The following is an 18744-nucleotide window of genomic DNA, read 5'->3' as shown; positions in this document are numbered from 1 at the left end:
GTGTTCAGGGACGTGGACGATCACAGGACGGGTCGTCTCGGTGTTCAGGGACGTGGACGATCACAGGACGGGTCGTCTCGGTGTTCAGGGACATGGACGATCAAGTCCTTCCTAGGTCAGGCTTCCTCCAGCTGCTGCAGCCCAGGCAAGCGCCCACCCAGTGGTAGCACCCAGCCGCGTGGGAACTAGCCTGTGATAGGGGTCCAGGAATTTGCTCTCACTGGAGTCTCTTGATTGCAGAATTCTTGGTGTTGATCTGGCAGAAGTTAACTGAGCTCCTGCTCTTTCCTCATGAGTCTGCGTGTCTTAGGAGATCCCAGGCCACCACAGCTGAAACCTAAAGTGTCATGTCCAGGCTGGGTTGCAATGGAAAGAGTGCCGAGGGTGCTTTCCAGGGAGTAAACTCAGGGAAGAGCATCCTTCACTATTCTGCAGAAGCTGGGGCAGGACAGTGGACACCCTTTAATCTGTGAAAGCGTATGGGCCTGGGGCCTGGGCAGCCTGCTCTGTGAGAGGAAGGCGACATGGTACTGCCCTCTGGAGTGCTGAGGTTAAAATCAGCTAACCGGTAGAAAATGTCTAAAATGGGGCTTGGCATGTAGTGAGTGCTCAGCCAGTACTTTAGGAGCAGCCTGGCCCACGTCCTGCTGGACGAGGCTGACCTGGCTACAAGGCCGAGGGAAGCAGGACCGGGGTCCCAGGGCAGCAGGGCGGGCAGGCAGTGGCACTGTCCAGCTCTCTGGAGGGGGCTCAGGTCTAATTCTGTGGCCCACAGGCATGTGACTGTGGGTGCTCTGAACCTTAGTCCCCTTGTCTGTCAAATGAGGAGAGACCTACTCATAGGTGCTATGAGGCTTAGCTGCAGTTCTGGAAAGATCCAGGCACACCCTTGTTTACCAGCTGCTGGCCCCTGCCCTCCTCTCAGGGAGGGCAGTGAGATGATGGGCGGGGGTCATGCTTCTTTGCTGGAGCCGAGTCTGCATCCTCTCAGAACCATGTGGTTGGAGGTTGCCATGGTCCACCTCAGCTGTGCTCCATTGGGCACAGCCTGGGGTCCCACCCAGGGGCCTGCTCACCTTGAGACCAGGTGGAGGAGGATGACCCTGGCATAGCGTCTCAGCCTGTGTCAGCCCTGTGTCTGTTCTATACGTGTGTGATGTGCCGTCCAGCCTGCTGCATGAGCCCAGCCCTCACGTGGGGGTGACATCACCCACCCCAGCGCCCAGATCTTGAGCCAGGCTGCCCGTTTCCTCCAACTGCAGCAACCTCTCCTGGAGAAGCGCATGTGCCCTCGCCCATGCGGTCCCCACTCATGAGCCCAGCCCCGAGCCTGCCCGCTCTCCCTTTCCTCCAGGGGTTGAGGCTGATGTTTGGACCTTGCTTTGCAGGCTGTGTCCTCGTGGGCGGGTGCTGGCTGGGGGCAGCAGAGTTCACATACTCTGGGTGGGCCCGAGCCTGAGGGCTGACTGCATCCTGCCCTAATGGCTTCTCCCAGGGGCGCCTTCCTTCTTCTCTTCTCCCTTTCACTTCCTTGCATTCTTCCCAGCCCCCAGGCATCAGTCACACCCTCTCACCCACCCTTCCGGGGCTGGTTTTGTCCCACCCCACCCCCACAGCCGCTCATCCCTTGTGCAGCCTTGCTCCCAGAATCCCTGGGGCTCAGTGAACACGGCCTGCTCCCATCTTGGGCGACGCCGGTCTGTGCTGGGTGGCTCAGACCTCACTGGTGTTGAGTTCAGGAGTTGAGGTGGGCAGCCCAAAGTCTTGAACATCCAAAAGGTGGTTTCCAAATTCAGAAAGACGTTAGAGAAGTTAGCGCAGAAAGGCTTCTTCACAGGCTTAACTCGACAGTCGGTTGAAGGATTTGAAGGTCACAATGAATGGAGTCCTTTGGTAAGTTGTTTTTAACTTAATTCATTTTGTTGTTGTTGTGGAGAATATGCACAGAACATACCCCAGTTCAACAGTTCCTACGTGTACAACTCACGACATTGACTTCATCCTGGGAGTTGTCACCTGTTCTCACCCTCCTGTGCTGAATTGTTCCTCCCCATTAACATAAAAACTCACTGCTGCCTAAGGGTCCTGTCTCGATGACGTGTTTTTTAAACTTAGATACCCTTACTTACACATAAAAACCTTAGAAAGAAAGGGTCCGAGTTCCCGTCCTCTCAGACAGCCCCTGCCCTGGTGGGCCGCGTCGGTGGTTTGCTGTCGGGTGGGTGTCTGGGTGTCCAGGAGGGTGACCGGGGCCTGGAGCTGGTTTAGCTCTGAGGGCGAGGGGCTTGGTTTTCAGGTGGGAAGGAAGAGGGGGGATGAGCCCTCGGTTGGGGCCCTCCTGCCCGAGTGCGCCCTGTGGAGTTCGGTGCAGAGCATGGCTTCAGCCATCCTGGTCCCTGTGGGGGCCCTCGGGACTCCTCTCAGCTGGCCCTGGTGGAGCGAGGCCCTGTCCGTGGTTCAGACCCCCACCCGCGCACCGTCCTTGTCACTTAGTGCCCCTCTTCTCGCCCTCCTGTGTCCCGCCCACCATCTCTGGCGCAGCCTCTGCTGGCTTTTGGCCAGGGGTCAGGTGTGTGGCTGCCCCCTCCCCAGGAGAGCCCTGAGCTGGACGTAGGTGACCCTGGGGCTTCACACAGAGCCAGCGGGGTGGGGGCCGGGCTGGCCTCTCCCTGCCCCTGTGGCATGAAGGGCCAGTGTGGCTGAGTGGCCAGAGCACAGACAGGTGCCCGGCCTCCCGGGGTGCTGACGTGACCCTCACTGGGGTTCTGACGTGAGCATCGCCGGGGTGCTGTGTGTGACGTGCAGGCATGCGGCCACGTGCGTGGACAGACCCGCCTGGTTGAGGGAGTACAGGCCAGAGTCCCGAGCCTCAGGGTGTCTGTCTGTCTCCGCGCACCCCGCTGTGCTCTTCCCTCTTCTGCCGTTTTTGGGGTTTGTCAGACTGGACCCGACTGACCTGGTGCCCCGGGTCTGGCTGTGCGAGGACCGACCTGTGGCCCCTGCAGGCCTGTGCCGGGGTTGCGTCCGGAGTGGCACAGGTGGTGCGGAAAGCAGCGTCACTTGCCTGTGGGGCGCCTGTCTGCTCAGATGAGCACGTGTCACTTCCCAGGCAGGGGCGGCTGTCCTTGCTGTCCTCACCAACGGCAGCTAGCTGTGCCCTGGGCCGATTCAGAAATACAGCTGCTCTCCGGATCCCTGGCCATGTGCCGGCGTGAGGAGCCCGACAGGCTTGCGGGCCCACCCCCCGCGTGGGCAGTGCCTGCTGAGGGCTCCCGCCACGCGTGTGCTCACCCCGCAGGCCCGCGGCCGGTGGGGGCTGGGTGTCCACACTGAGCCTCTGGGAGCCTGGCCTGGAGCCGCAGGCCAACTCAGACCCCGCCCACCCTCGCAGGGTCTCAGCTTCAAGCATGGCCCCCACGGTCCCCTCTAGGCTGCCTGGTGGCAGGTGGGGCGCTGTGCAGTGTGAGGATGGGAGGGCACTCTGGGGGGATGGCATGGGGCCACTGGGGCCTTTGAGGCCTTGGCTTTGCCTCCGTGTCCGCCACAGCTCCCCACCCTGCAAGCGACAGCCCCCCCTCAGCCAGCCTCGGTGCTGTCCCGGTGCAGGGCCTGCGGGCTCTGGGCCGAGGTGGGTACGGTGCTGCAGGACAGTGGGCACACGTGCCCGGCTCTCTGGTCACCACAGACACCTTTCCCAGGTGCTTGTGCCAGTCTCCACCCTCCTCCGGGTGAGGGAGCGCCCTGGGCAGGCACGCACGGACCAGCCTCGGGTCAGTGAAGTCGGCCCCGGGGCGTGGACGCCTCGTGGCTGTGAGCCTCTCTTGTCGGGTGGCTGGGTCGTCTGTGCAATGGCTGGTGGCACCAGGGTTTCTCCCTGGAGCCTGGCCCTGAGCGGTGCAGGTGAGGGCTGCTCGCCAGGGGGCGGCGGAGGAGCACCTTCTTCAGGCTCCAGCAGACTTGGGAGGGGAGGCTGGAGCGCACGACCTCCTCTCGGCCTCGCTCTCGCTCCTGTGAGCAGCCCCAGCGTCCAGCTCCACGTAGATGAGGGAGGTCCTGAGGCTGGGGGTGACAGTGGGTGTAATTAGGGGCTGTTTGTTTAAGATGTCGTTTTGAAAGACCCCTTCTCTGCAGCTCTGAAGTCGGGTGTGACAGGACCATCCTTACAAAGGTGCGGTGGTCATAAGACCCCTGGGGGGTGCTGCACCTTGGGTGCATCTGAGCTGTATGCCATGGATACCCTCCGCGGGAGGAGATGGCGGGGAGCGCGTCTGTGCACGTGGGCTGCTATTTCTAACCCAGCAGTTTGGGCTGGTGGCTGGGGCTATTTCAGGCTCTCAGCCTGTTTCTGCTGTCTGTGGAGCTGCCGCAGCACCCCGCTGAGGCCGTCTGCTCTGCACTCAACGTCATTGGCAGCTGGGGCCGGAGGCCTGGAGGAGTGTGGGCTGAGGTTCTCAGATAGAAGTTGGGGGCGCGCAGGGTGTGGCAGAGGCCGGGGACAGTGTTGGAAAGGCGCTCCCTGGTCCTAGTCCAGCAGATGCGGTCTCAGGACTGACAGGCCCTGAGCACCAGTGAGTGTCGCAGTCACCGGGCCGCCCCCCAAGCCCCGTGGTGGGGCGCTCAGGCAGGTATGAAGTGGGGTCTCTGCAGAGTACTCAGGACGATGGCACTTGGATTGGCCTCGTCAGTTACAATACAACCTGGAAGCCACCCGGGGCTTGAGGGCCACCATGGGGAGGCCCCTGCCCCCACAGCCTCCTAGCCTGCAGGAGTCAGTTACCCACGAAGGTGGTTTGGAGAAGGAGATGAGACAGGCAGGAGGAGGGCTGGGAGGAAGGAATCTTCTTGAAGACAGAGACAGAGGGTCCTCCTGTTGTGCTGGAAGCCAGGACAGATCTGCCCTGGCCCTTTAGCCCTTCCCGGCCAGCCCTCACCCAGGCCCCTCTTTGTCAGCCCTCACCATGGGGTGTCTTTGTAGGAGAGAGGGTTTTCATCCACAAAACTGGTGTGCCTCCCCCCGCCCACAATGAAACCTAACTGGGGGAGTGTGTGTGAGTGTGTTTTAGAAATAAGTTACTGTGGCCTATTTGGTAAATAATTTTACCAATTTTCCTCCAGGATGTTGTCTCTGATTAGGGCAGTTTACCCTCAAGTTTTTATTTCTCTGAGGTTTTTGTTTTTCTCTCCACTTAACTGCAAAGCTCTTGGCTGCTAACCAAAAGGTCGGCAGTTGGAACCCACCAGCTGCTCTGCGGGAGGAAGATGTGGCAATCCGCTTCCATAAAGATGACGGCCTTGGAAACCCTGCGGGGCAGCTCTGCTCTGTCCTGTAGGGTGCTTAGGGGTCGCAGCTGACTCGACAGCAACGCGTTTAGTTTTGTTAACCACAAAGGTATAACATAACCAGTGAAGAAACCTAGAAACCAGAAAATCAAAGGGAAAAAATCCCCGCCCCCCACACCCTCCACGGCCAGCCGGCCACTGCCTGTGTATTTGTGTGTGCTCACGTACGTACAGGTGCTTTTTCACATGTCTGTTCTTGTCACTGTATTATTACTTTTTTAACTGACATAGAATAGTTCCCTGACCCTGCCGAGTAGCTGCCTTTGAAGCCAGACAGCCTGCTGCAGGGCAGGCGGGGACAGCATCGAGAGTCAGGACATCACGCCCTGCACCTCACTGGCTGTTCACTGCCTACTCAACAGATGCTGGCAGTGTGGGGGCTCGGACGGACCCTCAGCCCTCTGAGGGGATCCAGGCAGGCCCGCTGCCCCCCTTCCCCGGGTGTGCAACACCTCATTCTCTGAGTTCAGTTGGTCACTGCTGGCCTCTCGTGCCTCGGTCCCTCAGTTCAGAGTCGGTCACTGCTGGCCTCGTGTGCACAGTGGGCTGGCTCTGAGGTGCTCTCTTGAGGGGGCCCTGTGCCCATCTATTGCACCTGAGCGTGTGCTGGCCCAGGGTCGAGCCCCCACTCCTGCTGAAAACCTGCATGCTTTTATTTAGTTTGTTTTATAAAGAATTTTCTGGCACACCCCCAGGCTCCCCCCCCCCCACTTCTCTGGCATTGTAGAGAAATGCTGTGCGCTAGTTCACACATTCCCTGCTCCCCACAGGACAAGAGCCCCAAGGGCCTGTCTCTCCACCCCCCTTGTTTTCTCGTGGCTCGCTGTGGTGCTCAGGACTGAGACAGACGGTGGACGGATCGGGGCCCGGGTGCGGCTCTGCAGCCCACGACTGCGTGACGGCTGGCCTGGTCTGCTCAGCGCCAGGGACGTGGTCTTGGGCCTAACCAAGTGCCCCCTGTAACCCCACCCCCCATGAGCAGGCCTCATCTGGGGGTTTCCCCCTCGGCAAAGTCGAGGTGTCGGCATTGAGCGCCTTCCAAGTGAGGGTCTTTCCCGGCCAGGCTGGCCACGTGCAGCCTGGTTCTGCCTGTATCCAGCTGCTTCTCTCCTACCTTGGTGCTGGGCCACACCCGTCCTAGAATGCGCACCAGCGGCGCTTGCCCACGACAGCCCATAGGCAAAGCTGCGCCGTCTTGTCAGGGTTCATGGACCCCTGCTTCTCATTGCTCAGTTGGGAGAGCAGCCACAGACAGCCCCGTCTAGAGCTCGCTGTCCTGCCCCCTAGGCCTCTGTACAGTGGGGGCCTCGCCTCTCTACCCCACCTGTCCTTGCAGAGCGTCTCCCATCAGCCCAGTGACCCGTCCCTTTTCTAAGCTGTTTGTTTTGTGTGGCAGGGACGGCCCTCGTGCACATGTCTCTGAGTGTGTGTAAATGCACATGGAGATGAGGCATAGCAGTGGGGTGCTGAGTCGGACGTACAACATTTAACGTGTCAAGAGGCACGGTGCCGGGTTGCTTCTGAAGACTTCCTGCCGGAATGCTGCTAACAGTCCGTGGGGGCACCTGGCTACGTGGCCACCCAGAGAGTCTCCCGCTGGCGCAGACAGCAGCGTGGTGTCTGGTTTGTGATGCGTATACTTCTCTGTGGCTTGGTCCTCGTTTCTCTGTACACTACTCGTCTGCACCCCGTTCCTGGTCTTTTATTAGGTTGTCTTTTTCTTATTGGTTTGAAAAAACTCTTGACATAGGAAGGAAGCCCATACTTTCTATTCTGTGGCTGCAGATGTTTCCCCTTATTGGTAGTTGCTTTTGAGTTTGTTTATGTAATTGTTTTCCTTGCAGGAGGTTTTCAAGTGTATGTTTTCTTAGTGTTCTGCTTCGTTTTGTAATTCTTCTGTTTTCTCATGGTTTCATTGTTCATGTATGTGTTTAATCCGTCCGGACCTTATTTTGGTATTTAGCATGAAGTGGAGGATTGCAGCTTGTCTCTTCCCCAAACGGCCAGCCTGCATTTTAAATTATGCTTACACGGACGAGAACGCCATGACGAGAATGACAGCGTGGTGAGACTGCCCTGGTCTTGTCACCTGGGTTTTGTGAGTGTATGTTAAGCGGTGATGTGACCTCAGTTACCTCTCGTTAGCTGTGCTGAGACAGTACGCAGAGCTTTCATAATGACGGGGAAAGTTCAGCTTCCTGATGCTTTTTACAGAACAGCCAATTACATACTGATTTTTCCCCTCTGATTCCATTAGGACATAAGTCACATGCTAGTCCATTAACTGCATCCTCCCACAGCCAGCGCCTCTGAAACCGCGTTCATTCCTCCGATTGTCTGGCGAGTGAGTGGTGGCCTTGGGGACGAGATACGCCGCTGCAGATGCAGGAACAGGGATGGATGCTGCAGTGAGAGACGGCGGCCGTTACTGCTTTTCTCCTCAGTTCTGTTACGTGGGGTTTCCGTTAGGAGAATGAAGGGCAGAGGCTTAGTTAGCCCTGACGCCACCTTTACGCCACCTTTGTGTCAGACCCTTTTAGCAGATGAAAAAGCTGAGGCCCAGGCAGGTGAGAATCAGAGCTCCAAAGCCTGTGTCCTTGCTGCTGCCTGGTGGCATCAGGGATGTAGCTACTATGGGTTCTGTCCCCCGCTCCTGGCAGGGGACATCCTGGGCCAGCCAGCGCTCTAGAGCATGAAGGGCGGCCGAGGCCATAGCCAGGGCACAGGTCTGTGTGGGGACAGCACAGGGGGCAGCCTGGTGTGATGACGCGGCCAGCCTGGGTCAGGAGGACCTGCCACCAGTCTCCACCTGCTTACTCCTTCCTCCCTTTCCTCTCTGGGGGCTGGACTGGATGGCCTCCAGGGTGACCTGCTGTGCGTTACTGTTCTTATAGAACAACAGAGAGGGACAATCTGGAACCTGGCCACACATAGGGTGCTGCTGCCCCTGGGCCTCTGGGCCTTGTCTCTGGAGACCAGTGGGCCTGTCTTTCCCCCTCCTTCCATGAGGAGCACTGACCTGGGGTCAGCCCCCTGCGGGGACCGCTCTGCATCCTCCTCCCCTCCCTGGATCAGCCACCATCCTTGCCCTCGCTGGGGGTCAGCCCCCGACCCGAGGCTGCCTGGACTGACGTAGGGGTGAGTCTGTCTGGGCTCAGGGTCCAGCACTGGGGTGCCTTCCACCCCAGATGTGAGCCTGTTCTCCAGACTGGCTCTGCTTGTTACCTGGATCTCCACTAGTTTAGAACCTGAGGGGACAGGTGCCAATTACTGGGCTTCTTCAGAGGCTCCCGCATGTGGGCACCCACCCTGCAGATGCCTCCCTTCTCCCACCCCCACCTCCCGCGTCTGATTGTGTGCATTGGGCAGGAGGTGCACTGGGGTGTGTTGAGGGGTGCCTTGGGCAAGTGGTGTGCTGGAGGATGTATTGGGGTGGTTGGGTAGGCAGTGCACTGGAGGGTGCAGTGGGCAAGCAGTGCGGGGGAGGTGTAGTGGGGTGCCGTGGCCAGGTCTGTCCTCTAGACCAGCTGAGCAGTGTAGCCCCTTCTGTTCCCCGCACTCGGCCAGCTACATGCAGAGCCGGGGGTACTCTGCAGAGTTGGGGGTGAGTGGCAAGCAGGTGGGTTGCTTGTAGGTGCACCAGCTCAGCTCCCTGCAAGTGCCGGCACAGACACCGTGTGCAGGAACCGTGGCTCCGGGGGGATGAAGCTCCCTTGGAGTCTAGGTCGGGAGGTTTCACACGGATTCCTGAAGTGAAAGGTCTGGAATGGCTTAATAGGATTAGTGTCTTTCTCTTGACAGAACTTGTTCCTGCTGTTTGCTTTAGACAGCATAGATTTGTGCCATTAGCCAGGAAAGTCGGCGTGGAGGGAAAATAGACGAGGAGAAGCACATCTCTTGTAAAACGTGTCCTGTGCTTCAGCTGTGCTGTCTCGGGAACATCGGCTGATGGCGCAGGAGACGCCTGGCCCTGAACCTCTGTTCTCAGAGCAGACAGGCCAGGGGCGGCGCCAGAGCCACTGGGACTAGCCCTCCCATGTCCCTCACGTCCCCTGGCGCCCAGCAACCTCCACGGCCAGGCTGTCTGTTCCTGGAGCCTGCGGCCCCTTCTCTACGGCCCTGATGTTGACCTGTCCTGGGCAAGTGGTGGAGCTGACCGTGGGGCTGACTGCCCCTCCTCGAGCAGGCTCAGCCACACTGCCCTTCTCAGCTTGTAAGCTGGCCAGTTCTCCCACGGCTGTGGACATTCCAGAGAGGCGAGGATAATCTCCGCAGATGTATGTCATAAATTAGAATTATAGACGAAGGTTACTTCGTCACCCATCCCCTGCTGACCCGTCTCTGCTGCACTGGGCTCGTGAGGGGACAGTGCTGCATCACCTGGGGGCAGCTGCCCCCTGGCCGGCCCGGCCTGTCCGCTTATCCTCGGGGAAGGCAGGGCCAGGGGAAGGGGTCAGAGCGACTGAGGAGGCCGACAATACCCGCCGGCCCTGCTGAGTCCCCCCGGGGCCAGGCATCGTGTGTGTCCAGACGGCGGTTTCTGCCAACACAGGCTGACCTGTCTTTGTCCAGGTTTTGCCCACCTCCTGGTCACTGTGGGCAAACGGTGGTGACGTCCCTGCGCTGCTGCACGCTGATGTTCCTGCTTAGCGTGAGCATGCCCTGGGCACCGACCGTCCCTCTGCTCTGGAGCCTGCTTGTTGGGGGCACGGTGGCCCTGTCTTGTCCCGCAGGCCCTTGGCCCTGTGCTGACGGAGGTGACAGCATGGGGGCACCAGCGAACGTGTGGAGCTCCGTGGGTGGCCTGGGTGGATGCCCACTCCTGCAACATGGGGTGTGCATATCCTCTTAGCACATGGGTTCACGGTTTGTTTTGGTGACTAAAGCTCCAGACCTGGTGTCCCCAACAACCTCCCACTGCGTGGCCCCTGGGATTGCTCGTGAGAGATAGAGTAGCCTGCTAGCCCAGCCACAGGGGGCTGCAGGGGCCCCACTGTCGACTGCATTCCTGTCCTGCCCACAGAAAGTCTCATGACTTTGGGCAGGTAACTGCCCTGCTGAGCCTCAGTTTGCTCATCTGTAGAATGGGACTGATTTCATAGGGTTCCTGACTGAAACCTAGTAAGTTCTCCTACAGGTAGGTTGACTAGTGTTGAATTTACCAGACCTACCCTCTCCTTCCCTAACTCTTCGGTGAACAGGCCTGTGGGCCCCATAACGTGCTCTCGGGGGCAGGCAGCATGGCCAACAGGCCTGCCATGTGGGGCGGGGGGGGCCGTGTACAGCGCTCTGGGTTGACATGCCGTTGTGGGGGTCAAGCGTGGGGCGGGGGGGGCGTGAATTATGACTATGGCACCCCCACGTGACCTCGCCCTCCCCTGGAAACCAGGGCGGGGCTTTTTCCCCGTGTGACGTGTTTGTGATCTTATGCTTTCAAGGAACGAACTGCTGTTGCTTCTAGAAGGGGCCCTTGCCCGTCACAGCCTTGCTGGAGCCGGGCGTCAGGATACAGAAACCCTTTCCCCCCTTACGCTCTCGTGTCCAATTCTAGTCCTGCCCCCTGCTAGGAACACAGATGTTCCCTCCAAACTGCCACCATGGGCTTCAGAAGGCTGCTTCCAGCCCAGAGGACCCGCCTGGCTCAGGGCAGAGCGGTGGTGAAAGGTGCGGCCCATGGCCCCAGGGAGACCGCTCTCGTGGTGGGCAGGGTGAGCCAGGCGTAGCTGTGGGTGAGGGGGCAGAGCCCGAGTGTTGTGTTCAGTTCCAGATGCTTCCTCGCTGTCCCCCAGCACCCACTTGTCAGTGGGAGGAAGAGGGTCCTGGAGGTCAGGAGACATGGAGGGAAGTGTCAGGCGGTGGGTGGCCAGCCTGGACCACTGTAGGGGTTCTGTGGGGTCTTGGGTGCTGAGTGAAGTATGCTCTTGGTGTCCCCTGTGGCCAGCTGGGCCGGCAGGCACAGGACAGGACGGAGGTGTCCTGGTATTTGAAGGTGTCCCCCAAAGACCTTGACAGAGTCTCTAGGGCTCCACTTCTCAGGGGTCCGGTCCCTCCCAGCCCTCAGCAGGCATTGCTGTGTTTCACAGGCGCTCCCAGCGTGCGCCATTGAGGAATCGCTGGGACCAGACATGGGGCTAGGCACATGGGCCTGGCTCCCAGCCTGGCTCCCAGCCTGTGGCTTAGAGGACGCACAGATGCAGAGTGGGCCCTGGGAGACTGCGCTGTGGAGGCCTGGCATGCTTCTGTTCTCCATGGTCCAGGTGGCCTCCTCCTGAGCGGTCTGACCTTCTCTTTGCCTCATTAGTGACACAGCAACCTGTGCTCAGGCCCCTGTGGGGCTGGGTGCACGGGGTAGAGAGGGCTTGATCTGGGGCCTCCCTGTTGATAAACACATACCTTGGGAGTTCTGGGGCTGGCCAGTGGTAGGTGACTGGGGCCGTTACCTCAGGGAGCACTCTGGTACGTGGCCTACATGACGCTGAGTGGCACCCACTGCCTGCCTGTTCCCAGGCTCCCTGGGTGGGGAGGGGCCTTGGCTCCTGCTCTGGGAACGCCTCGCTTACCTCCACATCCTCTCTCTCCTCAGGTGCAGAGACAAAGAGTCTTTTGCCCAAGAAGGAAAAGCTGAAGCTGAGACATGAGAGGTGGCTACAGAGTAAGTCATGACATTGTCTTGGGTGATGGTGACATTATGGCCTCGTCCACAGCCCAGGAGTGGCATGCCGGTGGCTCCTCATCCTTTGCCCATCCCACCCACGCTCTGGTCAGGGGCCCTGGGGGAGCAGATGCTGGGGTGGGGGCATGTCAGTGGTGGCTGAGGGCCGTCTGTGGGAGGCCTCAGCAGCCCCCTGATGAGGTCTTCAATGTGACAAACAGACGGGTCCTGGGAGTGGGTGGCACTGAAATCTGCAGAGTGCGGACTTCATCTTCCCTAAGAAAATAGTCCCAAGAAGCTGCTAGACTCAGCTCTTATTTATAAAAGCTGTTCTGTTCTTTGGTTCCCATGATGAATTTTTAATTCCAAAAGTAATGTGTGCTTGTTTTGAATATTTCGTGGCACAGAAGTCTCTAAAATAACAGGTGAAATCAGTTTTAGGTTAGGTGTGTGTCCTTCCAGACTGCTTCCACGCATCTAAAAATACAGCACATGTACGTATGCACTGGAGGTTCTCGGAGCGTGCTCGGGCGGTTCTCGGAGCGTGCTCTGAGGACTCTTGGGGTCCCTGAGACCCTTTCAGGGCACACGTGGGTCCTTTCTTGTCCAAGTATGTATCTGTGTGAGGTTGGTTTTCCCTCATACACTTCCTGCAAAACAGCTCACAGCAGATTGAACGCTACTTTTCTCACTGCTAATTTTTTTGGAAAATATAATTATTTTTCATAAGTAATGGGCTACTTATGTTAGTGTGAAATGGGTTTATCGTTGTTATTTTAAAATGAACTAATATTTTAAATTTTCCCGTTTTACTTTTGAATATGGTAACAATCAATTGGTATAATCCACAAAAACAAAAGCTCTTTGGGATCCTCAGTAATTTGTAGGAGTGTAAAGTGTCTTGTGACCAAAAAGTTAGAGAGCCGCTGGTACACAGGCACTTACCAGGGTTGTCGGTGAGGTTACACCAAACAAACTGGGTTTGCTCCCTCTTCCTGAACCGAACTGACGCTCCTGCCTGGTGGGCATCTGCTCGCTGCTTCACGTGTCCGTGGAAAAGCCTGTTGTGCTTTACCGTTCAGTGTCGCGCCACGAGTTAGTTCAGGTTTACATGTTTTTGATATTAGTAAGGAATAGGCATCTTTTCTCAGTTCGCTACATTTTTATCAAGAATGGTGACGTACTAAATTTTTCAGCATTTTTGGGCACCTTTTGAATGATAGCTGTTTTTTCTTCGTTTTATTTCTCATGTGCCTGTTGACATGAGCAGTTGCCTGAATAGATTTCTTACTTTTATTCTGTAATAGACTTTACTGAACATGTTAGATTATTTTTATTTTTAATATCATGCTGAATACTTGCTAATGTTTTCTAAAAGATATTCTTGTAATGTTTTTATATTTTTTTTTTTCTTACTGTGATGTTTTTTGTATGGCCTTGCCGACTTTGTAAAATTCATTTGGAATATTTTCTTCTTTATGTTATCACATAGTTAAAATATGATCTGCATAAGAATTCCAAGACTTCTTATCTTTGTCAATTCTCTGTTTTTCTAAATTATTGGTTTCTATTTTACTAATTCCCAGTTCTTGCTCTCTTTGGATCTTTTGAGTTACTTACCTCATTTATTTTCACATCTCCTTATTTCCATGGGAAAACCTTAAAGGCTGTTAACTGGCCTGTAGATACAGCTTTAGCTGCATCTTCCAAGTCCATTTTACCTAGCATTGTATTATGAAAAATTTCCTGCAAAAAAGTTGAAATAGTTCTACAGCGAATGCTCCTGTACTCCCCACCTAGATTCTGCAATTAGCACCTTACTTATTTTATCATGTATCTGTTCATCTGTCCATTCCTCAGAATCTACCCATCACCCGTATCCCTTTTTTTTTGCCTTCCAAAGTGAGTTGCAGGCATCAGTACACTGTCTCCCAAATGATCCTGCTGGAGTTGAGCATTTGTCTATGGTTCTTTTTTTTTTTTTTTTTTAGGTAAAACTTACATATAATGAAATGCAAATCTCAAGTGGGCCTTTCAGTGATTTCTGACAAATACGGGCACCTCTGTCATCAAAACCCCTTTTAGGATGCAGACCATCGCTGTCTCCCAGAAGCCCCCTGTGCCCCTTCCCAGTCAGCTCCTGCTCCACCGTCCCAGAAGTCCCAGTGCTCTGACTGGCTCGTCCACAGTTGTTTGCTCTAGACTTCACGTGAATGGAATCCTGCAGGTCGTTTTTTTTTAATGTCTGGCTTCTTACGCTCAGCGTTGTGTGTTTGACGTTCCTCCATGCTGCATGCAGCAGCCATTCCTGCCTTCGTATTGCTGAGAAGTATTTCACTGTGTGAATACGCTGCTTGCGTGCCATTTTTCTGTTGATGGACACCTGGGCAGTTCCCAGCTTTAGCGACTGTGGAGGGGGCTGCTATGAACATTCTTCACATGTCTTTTCGTGGACATGTGTTTTCATTTCTCATGGCTAAGTACTTGGGAATGGAATGTTGGGTCAGAGGGTAGGTGTATGTTTAGTTTTATCAGCAGCTTCCAGACGCTTTTCTAAAGTGGTCAGATACCCACACTCCCGCCAGCACTGGGTGAGGGTCCTTGTAGTGCCACATCTTCGCCAGCGTTTGGTGGTGTCTACCTCTTTAAGCTTGGCCGTTCTGGTGGCTGTGAAGTGGTGGCTCATTGTGGTTTTACTTAAATGGCCATGAAACGAAAGAGCACGTCATTTGCTTTTTGCCCGTTTGTATGTCATCTTTAGTGAAATGTCTGTTGAAGTCTTTTGCCCATTTTTTCATTAGGTTATAATTCTTTGATGACTTTAAAATTTTCTTCCATAGTGATTGGCCCTTTTTTTTTTTTTTTACTACTTGAGTCAATTTTGGCTACTCATGTTTTCCCATCAAACAATCTTTTCTTACTGAGCCGTCGAAATTCTTTATATAACCCAGATACCAGTTCTTTGTCGGGTATGATTTTCAAATATTTTTCCCAGACTATGGATGACTTGTCTATTTATTTTCTTAGTGATATGTTTTGATGAGCAGAAACTCAATTTTGAGAAGTCCTTTTTTTCCTATACAGTTTGTGTGTGTATCCTGTTTAAGAAAATGTAGTAATAACTCTCTAAGAATCAGCACCAAGCTGGTTCCTATGAGGCGGAGGTAAAATATACTCCTGCTCTCCAGCTTCACCATTTCTGACACCAGTCGTTCCCTCCTACGGCACTGTTTCTCTATTGGGTCTGCTAACTCATTGGAAGGGTCACGGAGCACTCACGGAGACAACATACTGCAGTAACAGCTTTAACAACGGAGAAGGGTACAAACCGAAACAAAGAGCAAGGTTCAGGAGGGGCCCCAGCATGGGGCCTCAATGTCAGAAGGAGGCCTCTTACCCTTCCTGAAAACCAGTGTTCATTCTCACCCCTCAGGAACATTTCGGACAGGAAACTCAATGACCTCACTTGGCAGCCTCGGCTGTTGATCACTTTTCTCAGCTTTCAGCTGCGGTTTGGTCCTTACACTGTGCTGTCACCATCCGGGTCTGCTCATTGACGCCACTTCTTCTGGTACTGTTACAGCCGCTGCCTCTGTCACCGTTTGCTCTGTGGGCTGACTTGCCCACCACAGCTGTCCCTCTTATCTTCAGTGTTACAGCCCTCGACCCATATTACAGCTCTTGTGTTTGGGTGTAGGAGGTTCTCAGTGCAGGGACCCCAGGTCTAAAGGATATGTTCTTCTCCTGGCTCTTGTTGATCAGTAAGTCCCCCAAAACCTCTGTGAGACTGGCCACTTATATAGGGACACTCCTTGTCAATTTCAGGGGGTGACTTTTGTAAACCTACCAATCCTTTAGGTGGACCATAAACGGATGATCCTATTGGGTGGATTTGCAGCCCTCTTAGGCAGATAATAAACTGACCAATCACTTGCCTATATGGATAGTAAACGGATCACCTGGAAGATCGCGGCCCAACCAGTCATTTTGGGAGAATTACAAACCCAGGCCCCCAAAGGCCGTATAAAGAAACTGTTGCACCACAGAAAATTTTATCTAATTCCAAGTCAGGAATTCTATGTTTTCTTGTAAAAATTTTATAGTTTTAGCTCGACGACAGTAGGTTTTGGTTTTTTGGTGTGATGTGAGGTCCCTGAGTGTGCAGACAGTGTTGACTGCTGACCCGCTGGTACCGCAGAAGAAGAGGCCTGGCAGTCTGTTCCCATGAAGATGACGGCCAAGACAACCCCGTGGAGTGGTTCTGCTCTGTAACACCTGCGGTCACCGAGAGTCGGAGTCAGCTCAGCAGCAACTACAGCAGCATGAGGTGTTGGCTCAGGTTCATTGTTTTCAATACAGATATTCAGTTGTTCTAGCACCATCTGTTACAAAAACTTTTCCTTCTTGATTGGATTGTTTTTGTGCCTTTGTCAAAAATCAGATGGCCTCACAAGTCTGGGTCTGCTTCTGGGCTCTCTTTGGTTCGGTCGATGAGTTCAGCATACCTTGTATCTCGGTTATTGTAGCTTTAGAGTAAGTCTTAAAGTTAAATAATGTAAATCTTCCATCTTAGTTCTATTTTAAGATTGCTTTCAATATTCTAGGCCCTTGACCTCACCATATAAATTTTACCATTAGCTTGTCAATTTCTTAAAAAACAAAAACAAAAACAAAAAACCCACACCTAGTGAGATTATGATTGGGATTCCATTGGTCTGTATAGATCAGTTGTGGGGGCGTTGACATTGAATGTTCAAATCCATGACGATGGAACATCTCCACTTATTTAGGTTTTCCGTCAGCAGCGTTGGGTAGTTTTTGTGTCAATGTAAAGTTCCAGTTGGTCTTTATGTTAATATGTAATCTTGTGTCCAGTGACCCTGCTGTCATCACGTTAGTTCTAGTTAATTCGCAGATCCCTTAGGATTTTCTGCATAAGTAATCATGCCACTTTAGAGACAGCTTGGCTTCTTCCTGTCCACATTTTACCCTTCTGTGTCTTTTTCCGGTCTTACTGCAGTGGCCTATATTTTGGTGAAGCGTTGGTAGAAGTGAGGAGATTGGACACCCTGCCAGCCCCCACCCGGAACCTGGTTGGTTCTCAGGCCACGATGGTGCTGAAACAAGGTGCCCACCCAGTCTCCCTACTCCAGGCCCTGTTTATGAGGGGCTTTCCCTCGGTTTTATAGAAGACTAGCAAATGTGGGAGGGGGTGACAGGGAAGCTCCCGGGCTTCCTATCTTCTCCACTCTGCCATCAAGCATGGATGGGCCCTCAGGGGCTGTGGCCGCCCAGCGCCATACGTGAACCAGGTGTCCACCCACTGATGTTCACGTGCCCCTAATGCGAGGCCCCACGTAGCCAGGGTGTCGTGTGTGGAGGCCCACTGTGACTGTGGAACGTGTTCAGGAGTCTCCGGCCAGCTAGTTTAAGCTAGGAGTCGGTCACAGCCCGCTTCTGGGCCCCTGGGGGAGCAGGGCAGCAGCAGGGCCCAGGCCAGGCCAGTGTTGCAGCGGGTCCCACCGCCCTGTAGCTCCTCCCCGTCGCTCTTGCTCTGGAACTTGCTGCTTGTAAACCACAGTTTACAGAAGGGAGCTCCCTCCGCCCCCCAGCTCTTGCACCATTACTTTTAGTTTACGTCTCATCTTTGTCTTTACTGGGCAGGCGCTCCCTCGGCCTTTAGTTTTGGCCTAGTGCACTGGGGGCCCGCTGTGACAGTACACCCTCACGTTGGTGCCTGCTTAGTGCTGTGTGCCACCCGTACCAACGCCAGGATGGCGGGTCAGTCCCACCCTGCGCCCTCAAGGGGCTGCCTGGAGAGACGCAGAACCCAGACTGACCCAGGCCTGAGGGGCGAACGGGGGAGCCGTGGCCAGAGCCCACCGAGGGACCGTGAAGGGGCCGCAGGACTGTAAAACCTGTGGGGCTTCCCTCCCTGGTAGACGAGTCGTTTGTTGTTGGAAGTTAGTCTCTTGAAAACGCCTGCTCAGTACTTGTGTCAGAGCCTTGGAACGGCAGTGCTTGGCACTCTGGGTAAATACCGGAGACCTGGGTGCGTGATGCATGCGGCACACGACCCACGGAGCCCAAGCTATGGCGAGCGCTGGTGGCTGTGCTCAGCTTTGCCCTTACAGGGCGGTGTTTTCCCTCAGATCCTCCAGCGCTACCGTCCTGCCTCTGCCACACAGTTCTATGTCCCATCTGTCCCTTCTGGACACCACGCCTCGTCACCGTCTCTGCACCCCCGTCCAGGAGTGCAGTTGTTCCACCCACCTGCGGTGACTGAGACCTCTCAGTCCGACCGCAGGAGAAGAAGGATTTCCTGTAGGCAGACAGTCATTGTGCTTGGGGCAGTCACAGGCGGGCTCACGGTGTTGCTGGGCAGCAGGTGGGGAGGGGTGGCCCCTCTGGATTCTTCCGCGCTGCCTGCCAGCCGTGTTTGGATGCTGCCCTCGCGGCGTTATCCTGGGGGATGGAGGCCGGTCCAAGACCTGCACCCAGACAGCAAGTATGGGGAAAGAACAGGGGTGAGCACGTGGGCTTCAGTCTCCATATTGAAGGCTAAAGACATTTGTGAATGCAAATCAAGTCCCGAGGCCCTGCCCCAGTCCAGTCCCAGGCTGAGGTCGCGAGGCCCTGCCCCAGTCCAGTCCCAGGCTGAAGTCCTGAGGCCCTGCCCCAGTCCAGTCCCAGGCTGAGATCCCGAGGCCCTGCCCCAGTCCAGTCCCAGGCTCAGGTCCCGAGGCCCTGCC

At 55.2% G+C, this 18744-nt stretch overlaps 1 protein-coding gene across 2 annotated transcripts in view; it reads left to right on the top strand.

Annotated features, from left to right (window-relative positions):
- Positions 1-18744, top strand: part of SLX9 (SLX9 ribosome biogenesis factor) — a 45009-nt gene that overhangs the window by 16569 nt on the left and 9696 nt on the right. For both annotated transcript variants that reach the window (XM_023739058.1, XM_004384794.2), the window contains exon 3: positions 11924-11992. In XM_023739058.1, the coding sequence (XP_023594826.1) occupies positions 11924-11992 (69 nt within the window). The remainder of the gene's footprint in view (positions 1-11923; positions 11993-18744) is intronic.

Source organism: Trichechus manatus, unplaced genomic scaffold (genome assembly GCF_000243295.1).
Source record: "Trichechus manatus latirostris isolate Lorelei unplaced genomic scaffold, TriManLat1.0 scaffold00128, whole genome shotgun sequence".
NCBI lineage: Eukaryota > Metazoa > Chordata > Mammalia > Sirenia > Trichechidae > Trichechus > Trichechus manatus.
Note: the sequence above shows the minus strand (reverse complement) of the source record. Positions and strands in the feature narration are given on the sequence as shown.